The 14,311-nt window shown below is 38.0% G+C and overlaps 1 protein-coding gene across 2 annotated transcripts in view; it reads right to left on the bottom strand.

Annotated features, from left to right (window-relative positions):
- ATP6V1H (ATPase H+ transporting V1 subunit H) overlaps positions 1 to 14,311 on the bottom strand; it is a 99,578-nt gene that overhangs the window by 25,215 nt on the left and 60,052 nt on the right. For both annotated transcript variants that reach the window (XM_064384182.1, XM_064384181.1), the window contains one exon: positions 3,908 to 4,009. In XM_064384182.1, coding sequence (XP_064240252.1) covers positions 3,908 to 4,009 — 102 coding nt within the window. The remainder of the gene's footprint in view (positions 1 to 3,907; positions 4,010 to 14,311) is intronic.

The following is a 14,311-nucleotide window of genomic DNA, read 5'->3' on the forward strand; positions in this document are numbered from 1 at the left end:
TGCACTCCAGCTGGACCAACAGGGTGAGCCTGTTTCTAAAAAATATAAATATAAATAAAACAAAAGGACCCAAATCCTTAAAATAGCTAACAAGATCCTTTCACAGTTGGCTTTGGAACCCCACTGAGCTTCACAGAGCACGGTCACAGGCCGCTTGTTCTCTGGACTGCCTCTGAGGCCTCAGCTAGCAGCCAACAGCACCACAGCTCCTACCTGAAGGAAGCTTCTCTGACACATGAGTTTTCTCCATAGGCATATAACAGCCTTCTGGCACTTAGAAACATTACAGCACTCCAGCAGTAGGTTTGCGGGCCATTTTAAACAGCAAAATCACCGTACATGCACACAAACCACCACAAAAATGAAAACAAAAAAAAAGTGGCACTACACAGACCGCGTAAAGGATGCTTGTTTCTAGCATAAGAGAGAACACAGGACGCTAGCATGCTGCCTTGTTCCCCCACAGCTGGAAATGTGTCCATTAGTGACTCCAATAATTCACCACTTTGTGGATAACTGCAAAAGCACCTCCACTATTGATACAGGTGTTGAAAATAAACCTTTTTAGGTGGGAAAGTTTACAAATCTGGAATCTGTGAATAATCAGGATCAAAATACAGTCTCAGACAACTGCCATGTGGCGAACAAAATAGGACTGATTAAAAACAGAGCTCACACACCATTTACAGTAATATCAAATGTGAGCACTTTCCCCCACGCTGGGCACTGTGCTGAACGTTCGTATTTTTCATCTCATATAATTCTCACAACAAATACACTGCTTAGCAAAAGCAGTGTTTTTGACATTCTAAACCCTTGTTCCTTATTACCACCAGCCAATACAATTCTGAAGAGCTTTTAATGATGGATATTATTATATTTATTTATTAAGCATTTAGTAAACTACATTTTATTGCTCTCCACACCAGAGCCCGGCAGGTCTCATACCAAGTGGATGATCTCACCCCACTGAAACTCACACTGCTATTGAAATAAACAAACATTTCTCATCTTCTCAATTTCAGATGCACTTGAAGTACCAATTGTTTTCAGATAATACAAATGCCCAATATCACGAATGCTTGAAAAAAGATGTGGAAAGAATCTTTCTGGCTCAAAAGTACTCATATCATCTCACTAAATCTATTTGAAGGGGCCAGCAAAGAAAATAACCAGAAATGTTTATACAGATGGTAAGTCAGTTTTTATAATAATGAAAATTTAGAAACAAATTACATGCCCAGTAGTAAGATTTGAGTAAACTAGAACATGTGTACCTATACATAGCATTAAACCATATTTTTAAAACTTTATAGATGGAAAATATCCATGATAAATGAGGAAATGCAGGAAATAAAATAGGAGATGTCACATATCAGTTTCTGAAGAAAAAACACATACTATATATGCACGGGAAAAAGCTAAAAAATGATTTTTATCTCATACTTTGTAGTATTAAGGGTGTACTTTTTCTTCATTATTCTTTTCTGTATTTTTCAAGTTTTCTACAATGAGCGTTTGTTACTTTTCATGATGACTATAAATTAAAAAATAAAAATTAATCCATAAAATGTTTGTGCCACTATCAAACAATTTAATTTGTATTTGCATGTGCTGTGCTAGGCTTTGTACAAAGCAACATAGAGATATTTACCAGATAGAAAAGTCTGTATTTTAAGAGAACATGCATAATTCTTTTGGTAGTTTTTTCCCTCAACAAATATACCTTACTGTGTGGTGAACACTGTCTAGGCAAATACAGGTGGCTCTTCTGAGAAGTTCAGAGTCTAGTGAGGTGAAAGAGACATCATCATATTGTCATTGTACAAAATGAAAAACATTATATAATAGAAGCATTAATATATTCAGAATCCTGTGGGAGCCCAGAAAATTGGACATTTGTATTCGGATTCAAAGGCAATACAGTGGTTTGTCAGATTAAACACAGAATATCAGTCAACGTGTTAGGTTACAAGTAACAAAAACTTTGCCCTGCCTGATAATTCTGCAGCAAAATAGTTTATTGAAAGATTAACTGTATATGGCTTGGAAGGCTGGACAATTGTACTTGAATGCTGGCCAGTCTGAATCACCATCAAAATCATGTATCCAGTGAGGGTGCTGTTTCAGCTCGGCCCCTGACCCCGCAGCTTACTTTGTTCACACCCAGCTACCCGGAGCTGCCACCTCTTCCCCTCCTTGTGCAGCTGGCTATCCCCACTTCCCCTCTCTATCTCTCGTTCCTGCTGGAGATCTGGGGTAGCTATATTGGCTTACAACTGAGCTTTTAGGCCATGGGCATGTGGCTCAATGTAAGAGAGGATAGCAGAGTGAATTTCTGTCATTTTAATCTTCTATAACAGGAGAGATCACATGCCTTGTAAAATGGGGAATTCCTGGAACACAGGAAGGTGGTTTAGATGCCAAACTCCTTTAAAAAAAGAAAAAGCGTAGCTGTACAAGCCCTGTAAGAGAGTTTGATACAGCTGTCTCAATGTCACAGTGTTTTAATTGTTGAAACAATGTTCACTACACCAGTCTTGTGCTATTTAATCATACATGCAAAGGGGGCACATTCCCTAAGGATGAATGCTGGGCATTAATCATCATGGTGTGACTTCTCGCCTTCTATCAGGGACCACAGGTGGTTTGTGCCTCCTGAAGAAAAAGCAGTGGAACAGTGGTGTTCCCGTACATCGCGTATATTTGAAAAGTAAGATTAATGCTCAACTGTGTTTGATTCTCAGAATGCTACCATCTTAAAGGTTACAAGTCTGTTAAAAGAACTCAATTGGCCAGTACAGTTGATAACGTAAGGTCATTTATTTTTGTGTTATTTGCATTTATTGATAGTAATTATTAAATTTGTAACTGGGGGACAATTAACTGTCATGTTATGCTCTGCAACCAAACTTACAAAAACAAGTAATTGGATCAAAAGTGTTTCTTTGAACTACAAAAACCGTCATAAAAATAACACACATGTAAAACAAGAGTGAAAAGGGCTCCACATTAAGAAGTAGATGTAAACCTGCATATTGAGACGCCCCTGATAGTGATCAAAGAAAAGCACGGATAGGAAATACGATATTTCCATACAGTAAATCCTCACTTAACATCAATAGGTTCTTGGAAACTGACTTCAAGTGAAATGACATAAAACAAGCAAAGGACATTTCTCGAGAATCTGCTGTCACTTAAAGTCTCAGTTTCCAAGAACCTATGGAAGATGTTAAGAGAGTACTTACTGTATCTAAAAATATATCAATGGACCAGCAAAACATTTACTTGTAGTCTCCAGAATATTTCTGTTATAAAATTCTGTCAACTGACAAATGTTGTTTGAGATGGAGAAAAGGTCGAAACTCTGCCAGAGACAACATTTTGACACTTCATTCCTGAGAAATTTGTAAAAAGAAAAAAAGTCCACCACGAAGTTAGTAACAAACATAATGTTCTTAGAGAAGCAAAATTCAAGGTGAAAAAATCCCATGATATCAAAAAGCGCAGAACAACTGCTACTGCTTGAAGGAGCAGACAACTTTACTTGACAGTTGAACTACTACTGATTTACCTGCTTCAACAAACACTTAAAGAGTGCTTACTATGTGGCGAGCATGACTTTAAGTGTTTTACGTTATTATTAATGAGTATTAACTCACTCACTCCTCATATTCACAGAGGAGGAAACCAAGGAACAGAGAGGTTAAGGGACTTGCCCAATCTCACAGGTACTAGATGGAAGACCAAGCAGGCAAGTTCAGTCTGGGCACTTACCCACTGCATGACTCTGCATTGGTGTCTGTTAGCTCCTTTGCTAACCTACTCCATTTTGGATAAGTACATTATTTAGGACTCTACATTGAAGGTTTCAAGAAACCAGACAAAATGAATGGCTTTCTCTTACCGTTTGCCTCGTGGATAATGTCGCACATATTCTCCAACATCATGAGCAGCAACAGCTAAGACTTGGGGATCATCCGACACCTCCAAAAGTTTTGTCAAGATTCTGAAATAAATTTTATCCAAAGAGAGATCAAGTTCTAACTTTTCTATAGAGCACAAGAGAGCACAGGTATAATGTCGATATCTTCCCAAACATAGACATTTATTAATATATTAATATTCTTCTAAGGATTTCACTATTACACATAAGTTTGCAGTTTTCTTTTCTTTTTTTTTTTTTTTCTTTCTGTGAGACAGAGTCTCAGTCTGTTGCCCAGGCTGGAGTGCAGTGGCACAATCTCAGCTCACTGCAACTTCGCCTCCCAGGTTCAAGCGATTCTCCTCAGCCTCCTGAGTAGCTGGGACTACAGGCACATGCAACCATGCCCAGCTAATTTTTTTTTTTGTAGGGTTTCACCGTGTTACCCAGGATGGTCTCAATCTCTTGACCACCTCAGCCTCCCAAAGTGCTGGGATTACAGGTGTGAGCCACTACAACTGGCCCTAGTTTGCAGTTTTCAAACCTTTATACATATATAACAAATTTCTTTCACATTCACAATGTAGACCATGGACAATTTCCAAAATATCAGGGATAAAAAACTATTTTTTATCTAAAAAATAGTTTTTGCCCCTCAAAAAAAACTAGAACATGAATAAAAGTTAAAATACAAAACTACAATAGATCTTTGCTAATTATATATTTTTAATAAGCCATTTGTAAACCCGAGGACCTAATGGCAGTACTGGGACAAGTGACACGTGACTTTTGGTGCTCGATGATAAGAGGGTGGACTAGGCACTAAGCACACATATCTTCCCCCCTCTCTTGCCCCAGCTCTAACAGAAGACTGGAACATATACTTTCTAAATAATAAAGCCCATAACAGCAAGGGAATGTTTCTTAGAAGATGGCAGCCCAAAACCACCATCCTGTAACCTTGACCTTCTGGTACTTTCTCCAATGCAACCACATAGAATTGGAGCCTGATGGGTACTTCTGAGAAAAGGAGCCAGGAACCAGTAGCAAAGAAGGCTCCCCTTGCCCTGGCTTCTGCCGCCCTTCTCAAGGACCACCAGGGAGTGGATGCAGCTACCCGAGATGTGCGTGTGCCCTTGGAAGTGAAAGGGAAGAGAGACAGCACTGCTCAGAATCCAAGGAGCTTGGAAAGGACTACCTTCCTCATGCATGCAAGCAGAGATCATTCAAGGAATAGGTTGTTCCTCTGTTGTTTTAATACTCAAGGTCCTAGAAATAGATGGAAAACTTCTCAATTCATTCTAAAAGCAGAGCATAACTGTGATAACCAGTCAGAATGAATATTTTTTAAATGGCCTGGTAGAAGACCAAACAACTCTTTCTAATAGTCCAGTAACTCAAAAAGACACATGAAAACCTTAACAGATTAGCAAACTGAACCCACTAGTACACTGAGAGACAATATTCAGTTTTCAGCTCAAATGTCATCTCTTGCATAAGAGCCCAGGATTACCCTAAGGCAGTATCTTTCCCATCATTCTTTTCCTACTCCACTTTTCTTCATAGTACTAATCACCACCTGTCATTTTAATATATATTAAGACAGCCATGTTAAATGACTTCAAGCCATAGGAAGTAAAAATAGGTCACAAACTAATACATTTAGTCTGATGACATGTGCAAGTAATGGTATATGAAGATGTAGGTAACGTATGTCTGGGCACTGAAAGAACACCAGAGACTATGGCCTGCTGACCCTATTCCTTCTTGGGAGGAGTCTGAGATTGAACGGCAGTGAAGAAACCTTTCTACTTTAGTTCTCTCTGCCTTCAAGATGAAACAAGACATACATTCAGTTTTTCATGTATGTATCTGTATTTTTTTTAACATTTCAAACTATGTATGTTTTTAAAAGGACAACTTGCAAATTATTCTAAAATTAATTTAAATTTAATTCAACTGAAACATTTTGAGTTTCAAAAAAATTACTTCTATGTTTTTATTTTGATAATTTAAGAATTTTTATGAAATATTAATAAAAATTCTTTAAAATACAACATTTGTTCTCAAAAAAAGAAAATAGCTCAGAGCCATCAGAGCTATGTGAAATATATAAAACTTATCACACCCAGAGACAAGAGTGTGGGTCCAAGGGCAATTATTTAAAGGCATTTGTCCCTGACTATCCCACTCATTACTCTCATGTTTCTGGAATTTGTGATACAAAGAACAATGTACAGCTATCCAACAGCTGTTGGACATGTCATTTTAATGTAAATTCTTGGCAGACGACTTAGGAACTGCCTCTTTTTCCCTTAAAAGCCCACTTGTAACTGCGACTAACCGGAGTGTATGTATACTCAAGGCAACCTGAATCTACGCTCCCAGGAAGCCATCCTCAAGCTTTGAGCTCGAACAATCTCTGTATTTAATTTTATTCTCTGAATTTCGTTATTTAAGACTGACATTCTGAATACATCAAACCAGAAGTCAGGAAATAACAGCTCAAGTCCAAACCTGGATGCCACCTGTTTCTGCAAATGCTTTACTGGAACACAGGCTCATTAGTTTACTTGTTGTCCATAGCTGGCAGTGCAATGGCAAAGTCAAGCAATTTGGGACAGAAACAAAATGGTTCAAAAAGTCTAAAATATTTATTTCCTGGGCCCTTACCGACTCACCTTGTCAATCCCTGCCTTAAACCATTCTCAGTGATTTAAGCCGTTCTCCATATGGCTGAGATCCCACACCCAAAATACCTTGTACACGCCAGCAGCATGGGCATCACCTGGTCACTTAGAATTGCTGATCACAGACCCTAATCTAGGACTGAGTTACAATCTGCAGTTTAACAAGATCTCCATCAACATTTGAGAAGCACAGCCTTAGAGTCAAATGTTTGAACTGAAAGGAATCACAGAGACTTCGTAGTCAAATCTACAAAATGTGGATTTTAATTGTTACCCTTCAGGACCATTAATTAAGTCCACTGAATATCTTTAGCAACAATGAAAACATCATTGTATTATTATCTGTAAACCTGATGAGCATGCTATTTCTGCATCAAATCAGCAACAAAAATGTTCAAAAGAACAGGTTCAGAAAAAGAGATTTATGGTATGCAATGAGAGAGTTCCCTCCTAAATGTCTCTGAATACAGTTAAGTCAACAATTAACCACAAGCCGTGATTCTACCAAATAGTCCAATGGATCCAGGCAGCAACACACCACAGCTACGTAGTTAGACCAAATGTGAATTCTGCCTTGACATTTACTAGAAATGTCATCTTGAAAAGCATCTGTTCAAATCAAATTATCCTAATTGATCACTCAACAAATATGTTCATCCTCTTTCACAATGTTTTCCCTCAGTTTTAGAAACTTAGTTTGATCTCTCGGCTTTTGATTTTTTTCTATCTCCATGGCTTCTTATATTTCAGAATATTTCCTTATTCAAAATATCTATTTATTTCAAAACTACTAACATACAAACTACAAGTTATTTTCTGTATACTTCAAAAGTGACAGAGGGAAACATTAACTTATATACTTGCTGAGTCTGGAATTACCTGACTTAAGTGCAGTTATCCACAAATAAAAAGAAGACCAGCATGCATGGTGCTTTTTAAACAGCAAAATCAAATAAAGAGTTCATCCAGATCTATCTTACTGGGCAGCACTAGTACTAGTACCTTTCTATCATTCATCTCATGCAGATAATTTATAAGAACGTAAACTAAAGAATGTCAGGTGACCATCAGGTCGGGGGTTGTTAAACTGCCTCTCTAAAATAATAATTGATTACAGCTGGCGCCAGGGAACGACGTCTCCCAACAAACAGAAAACACCTGAAGCTGGTGATCAGCAGCTTCCCAATAGTATCTCAGGAGTGGGGTGGGCCGCCTAAAGCATGTGCACTAAGGTGCAAAATGGCAGAGTTTAACCGGTATATGACTTTCCTCTAGGAATGCTCAACTGGAAAGGGAAAAATGCCTCAAGTGAGCATGTACACAACTTCAGTAAACATACTGTGCATATGGCCCCTCCAAAGTGCTGGCAAGCCACTGAACATGCAGACAGCTCAGCCCAAGGGAAAAATCTAGGGAGGAGAAATGGAAACCCCGGAACCATGCCAATGTACAAAACCCCAAGTCAAGGACAGAACAGGGCCCTTGGATCTCCCAAGTCACCCACTTGGCCCTCTTCCAAGTGTACCTTCCTTCCTTTCATTCCTGCTCTTATTTTTAATAAGGTTTCACTCCTGCTCTCAAACTTGCTTTGGTCTCTCACTCTGCCTTAAATCTACTTCTGCCCCTCAGCAGAATTATTTCCTCCAAGGAGGCGAGGATTGAGTTGCCAGCGATCCATACAGGCTCACCACTGATAACACCCCCGCTGACAGAACAGACTTCCTTCTTGGCCAACGGGACCCCAGAGAAACCTCAAACTGGGTTTCAGGCTATGATGGGAAGAGGGGTCAGACACAACTCATTTTATACTAATGGTGGCCAGTTGTGACTTCTCTTTTGGAGTTCAGGCACAACTGGCCACCATTAGTATAAAACAGAAATCAAGTACCCTTTCTCAGGCCTCCTTAAGACTGTTTTTCCCAAGATGGTGGTTACTCATATTGGCTCAGAAGAAACCTTTTAAAGATATTTTATAGAGTTTGATTTTTCCATTAACAAGAATAAAAACGAAAGACAAGGCTGGACACGGTGGCTCACACTTGTAATCCCAGCACTTGGAAGGCCAAGGCAGACAGATCACAAGGTCAGGAGTTTGAGACTAGCCTGGCCATTATGATGAAACCCCATTTTTACTAAAAATACAAAAAATTAGCTGGGTATGGTGACATGTGCCTGTAGTCCCAGCTGCTGGGGAGGCTGAAGCAGGAGAATTGCTTGAACCCAGAAGGCGGAGGTTGCAGTGAGCCAAGATCACACACACCACTGCATTCCAGCCTGGGTGACAGAGCAAGACTCTGTCTCAAAAAAAAGAAAGAAAGAAGAAAAAAAAAAAAACTAAAGACAAACAATAATTTCGAATTTCTCATCATTATATAAACATAAAAGAAAAATACCTATACCATTGTTTCTTGTTATTCAGAAAATCACAGTGTCACACAAAGGCAAAGGGAGTAATCTAAAGAAGTCATAAAAATGAAAACCTAACACCAGAAAATAGAATGTGCCTTTTTAAAAAGGCTTAAGTGTATCATAATAAATATATACATAATACTTTTGTAATAATTTGTAAAACATTCCCCTACATTATATTCAAGTTTTCTAAAAACTAGATTTAAAAATTATCCAAGCTCTTTTTGTTAAAACTCAAAGTCAAAAGGTAACAATGAAAAACTAATGCACTCTTGCCCACTTCCTATTCTGTCAGTTCTGCTGACATCTATAAACCACTCACTTTAATTTGCCACACTTTGTTTAAACGAGAATAATGTACTGTTTTTGGTAATACACAGAAAATGGAGTCTAAACAACAGAGATGATAGGCAGACCTAAAAATGCTACATCTGGATGCCTCATTTAAATGACAGTAAGAGAATTTCTTAAAAGTATAAATCTCTAAGGAAGAACAAAATGGGAAATGAAACAAAAACAATGAAATATTGAAGTGGGAAGTCAGAACAAATGTTAAACATGAGAAAACCAAACACCAAGCTGCAGAAAGGTAAGCCAAGAAGCAACCTAATTTACAACACAGAACTGTTCATACCAGTATTTTTAGATACCAGACTCAAACTGAGCTGCCTGATATGACAACCGCTAGCCATATGTGTATTTTTTAAGTTAAACTGATTAAAATTTAAATTTAAAATTTAGTTTCTCAGTTACCAACATTTCAAGTGCTCTTTAATGATACACTATTGTACTGAGCAGCACAGATATAAACCACTTCTATCATCACAAAAAGTTTCACTGAAACTGAAGTAGAAGGTGAAAAACTGTAACGGATGATCTATAGGAAAACTAAAAAAAAAAAAAAAAAAAAAAATCACACACATAGGAATAAAATTAAGACGGACAAGAGCATAACATTAACCAAAGGAAATCCTACAGAAATGAAGGGATATACCACTATGTTCATGGATTGGAGGACCCGCTTCCAAATGAAAAAAATATCAATTCCTATGGCTTCAATCGCAACCAAAATACCGCTCAAACTGTTTGCTTGACAAGCTGATTCTAAAATGCATACAGAAACGCAGGAGTCCGAAACACACCAAGACACCTTGGAAGAACAGGAATGCTGATACTATCAGACACCAAGACTGAAAATAATGAACGGCAATTAATGTAACATAGTATTGGAGTAAGAACAGACAAATAGATGATGGAATACAACTAATAATTCATATAGACATTTGCATGGGAGAGGTTCTAGCCAGGGCAACTGGGCAAAAAACAAAAATAAAAGACACCCAGCTTGAAAAAGTGAGAAGTAAAAGTCTCTATTCACAGAGATCATAATCTTGTACAGTTGACCATTGAACAGCACAGGTCTGAACTGCACAGGTACACTTATACGTGGATTTTCTTACACCTTTGCCACCCCTGAGACAGCAACAGCAACATCTTCTCTTTCTCAGCCCACTCAACTGACGACGAGGAGGAAGAATACCTTTACCATGATCCACTTCCACTTAATGAACAGTAAATACATCTTCTCTTCCTTATGATTTTCTTAATAACATTTTTTCTCTAGTTTACTTTATTGTAAGAATATAGTATATAATACATGTAACTTTCAAAACGTGTGTTCATCAATTGTTTGTTACCAGTGAGGCTTCTAGTCAACAGGAAGTTATTAGTAGGAAATTATAGGAAGTTATTAGTAGGAAGTTATAACTTTTGGAGAAGCCAAAAGTTATACATGGCTTTCTGACTGTGGGGGAGGAGGGTCAGCACCCCTAATTCCTGCGTTGTTCAAAGGCCAACAGGAGACAGAAAATGCAAAGGAATCCAATAGAGAAAAACGTATTAAAAGTAATAAAAAGAGCTTAGAAAGATCAAAGACTATAAGGTCAAGCTACAAAACAATTGTTTTTCTATTAACTTGCAATAAATAATTGAAAATGAAAAGAATAACTTCATTTACAACAGCATCAAAAGGACAAAATGTTTAGAAATAAATTTAACAAAAGACAGGCAAAACTTGCATTCTGAAATCTATAAAACACTGTTGAAAGAAATTAAATATGATCTAAACAAATCAGAAAACATCCCAAGTTCATGGATCTGAATACTAAATTAATCCCCAAACTGATTTACAGCTTCAACAGAATCCCTATTAGAGTCCAGACTGGCTTCTTTGTAGATTTTAACGAGATGATTCTAAAATTCATATGAAATGTTAAGAAACCCAGAATAGCCAAAATCATCTTGGAAAAAAAACAGCAGACTTCCAGTTTCTGGTACAACATGTAAAGAGCTTGGAAGTCTTCACTCCAATCCTCACAACAGGAAAAACAAAAAGCTGAACAAAATTCTTCTTAGATCCATGACAGAACTGAGGTCCCAGGACAAACCACCTCCCTGGAAGCTAGAGAAATGGGAGACAGAGAATCAAAGCTTATTGGGAGCAGAAACTATTGATGGATCTATCAACTGGTAGAAACACTTAAAGGGTAACAGACTAATTGCTAAAGATTGAACAAGGACTAGCTAGTGAAATAAAAATCTCAAGGAGTCCAATCTTACAGGAGGTAGGTGGCCTTCACAGTGCTCACCTAAGGAGAAATGGATACTCTGAATAGGCCTACATCTATTAAAGAAATGAGTAATTAATAACCGTACAAAACAGAAAGCAACAGGCCCAAATGTTCTCACTGGTAAACTATGTCAAATATTTAAGAAGGAAACAACACTAATTCTTTATAGTCTCTTCCAGAAAATAGAAGCAGAGGGAACACCCTTTAACTCATTCATGAGACCAACATTACCATAATCACAAAATCAGAAAAAGACATCACAAGAAAGGATAATTACAGAGCACTATCTGTCATGAACACAAATGCAAAAATCCTCAACAAAAATAATGGCAAATCAAATCTAATAACATGTAAGACAAATTATAAACTAGAACCAAACAGGATTGAGTCCAGGAATGCAAGGCTAGTGTAATATTTGAGAAATGTAACCCATCACATCAACAGGCTAAAGAAAAAAAATCACATCAATAGATGCAGGAAAATTATTTGACAAATTCAACATCCATTCATGATAAAAACTCTCAGCAAGGCCGGGCGCGGTGGCTCAAGCCTGTAATCCCAGCACTTTGGGAGGCCGAGGCGGGTGGATCACGAGGTCGAGAGATCGAGACCATCCTGGTCAACATGGTGAAACCCCGTCTCTATTAATACAAAAAAATTAGCTGGGCACGGTGGCGCGTGCCTGTAATCCCAGCTACTCAGGAGGCTGAGGCAGGAGAATTGCCTGAACCCAGGAGGCGGAGGTTGCGGTGAGCCGAGATCGCGCCATTGCACTCCAGCCTGGGTAACAAGAGCGAGACTCCGTCTCAAAAAAAAAAAAAAAAAAAAAAAAAAAACTCTCAGCAAATTAGGAATACAGGGAAACATTCTCAACTTGATAAAGACGATGTGCAAAAAAAAAAAAAAGAAAAAAAGAAATCTACAGTTAACATCATATTGAACAATGAGAAATTAGATGCTTTCCTCCCTAAGATCAGGAGCAAGGCAAGGATGTACCCTCTCATCACTCTATTCACTATCACACTGGAAGTATATTAAGTGTAATAAGACAAAAAAGGAAATAAAAGAAATAATTACAGCGAAGTCACAGGATACAAGGTAAATATGAGTCAACTGCTTTCTCATACGCTATCCATGAACAATTGGAATTTCAAATTACAAACACAGGACTAAGCCAAGCACGGTGGCTCATGCCGACTAGCATTTTGGAAGGCAGAGATGGGAGGACTGCTTTGAGGCCAAGAGTTTGACACCAACCTAGGCAACAGAGTGACATCCCATCGCCACAAAAATTAAAAAAAAAAAAATAGCTGGTGCACGGTGATGTGTGCCTCTAGACCTAGCTGTCAGGAGGCTGAGATGGGAGGATCTCTTGAGCCCAGGAGTTTGATGTTACAGTTAGCTATGATCACATCACTTCACTCCAGCCTGGGTAACAGAGCTAGATCCTGCCTCTTTTAGGGGTAAAAAGCCAGGCACAGTGGCTCATGCCTGTAATCTCAACACTTTGGGAGGCTGAGGAGGGCAGATCTTGAGGTCAGATGGAGACCATCCTGGCTAACACGGTGAAAGCCCGTATCTACTAAAAATATTTCCAAATCACCTATCTGATCTGGGACCTGTATCCAGAATATATAAAGAACCCTTACAACTAAGTAATAAAAAGGTAACCCAATTAAAAAATGAGCCAAGTATCTGAACAGACATTTCTCCAAAGAAGATATACAAATGACCAATAAGCACATGAAAAAATGCTTGACATTATTAGTCATCAGGAAATACAAATAGATACCACAATGAGGTTTCACTGCACACTCAGGTGGCTAGAATCAAAAGATCAGGTTGTAACAAATGTTGGCAAAGACGCAGAGAAATCAAAACCCTCATTCACCATTGGTGAGAATAGGAAATTGTGCAGCCACTTTGGAAAACAGTCTCGTAGTTCCTCAAATGGTTAATCACAGAGTTAACACATGACTCAGCAACTTCACACCAAGTATCTAACAGCAAGACAAATGAAAACATATATCCACACAACAACTTGTACCATAAGTATTACTGGCAATATTCATAATAACCAAAAGGTAGAAACAACCCAGAAGTCCATGAACTGATCAGTGAATAAATAAAATGTGGTCTTATCCACATAATGGAAAATCATTCAACCATAAAAAAGGAAGGAAGTAGTGATAAATTCCACAACGTGGATGAACCCTGAACACATTACAGTACGTGAAAGAAGCCAGCCACAAAAAAATATGTATTACATGATTCCATTTACATGAAATTTCTGTAACAGGCAAATCCAGGTATTGGTGGCTGCTTAGGGTTAGATACATGGGTGGATAAAGAGGTGGCGGCCAAAGGATATGGGGCTCCATTTTGAAGCAACGAAAATGTTCTAAAACTGACTTTGCTGATGAGTACAAATATCCGAATACACTAAAATCTAATGCATTTTACAGTTTAAACAAATAAACTGTATGCTGTAATTATATCTCACTAAAGAAGAAAGAAACCTACACATATTAGTCATCTTATTATCACAAAGGTAAACCTGGAGAGTACTGAGGGAAATGTTTTCAATAAATGGAGCTGGTTCAATTAAATATTTATGTAAAAAAAAAAAATAAATCCTGTTCCCTACTTTATGCCTT

This window comes from Aotus nancymaae, unplaced genomic scaffold, assembly GCF_030222135.1.
Source record: "Aotus nancymaae isolate 86718 unplaced genomic scaffold, 86718_ANA_hifiasm-v0.15.2.pri h1tg000036l, whole genome shotgun sequence".
Lineage (NCBI taxonomy): Eukaryota > Metazoa > Chordata > Mammalia > Primates > Aotidae > Aotus > Aotus nancymaae.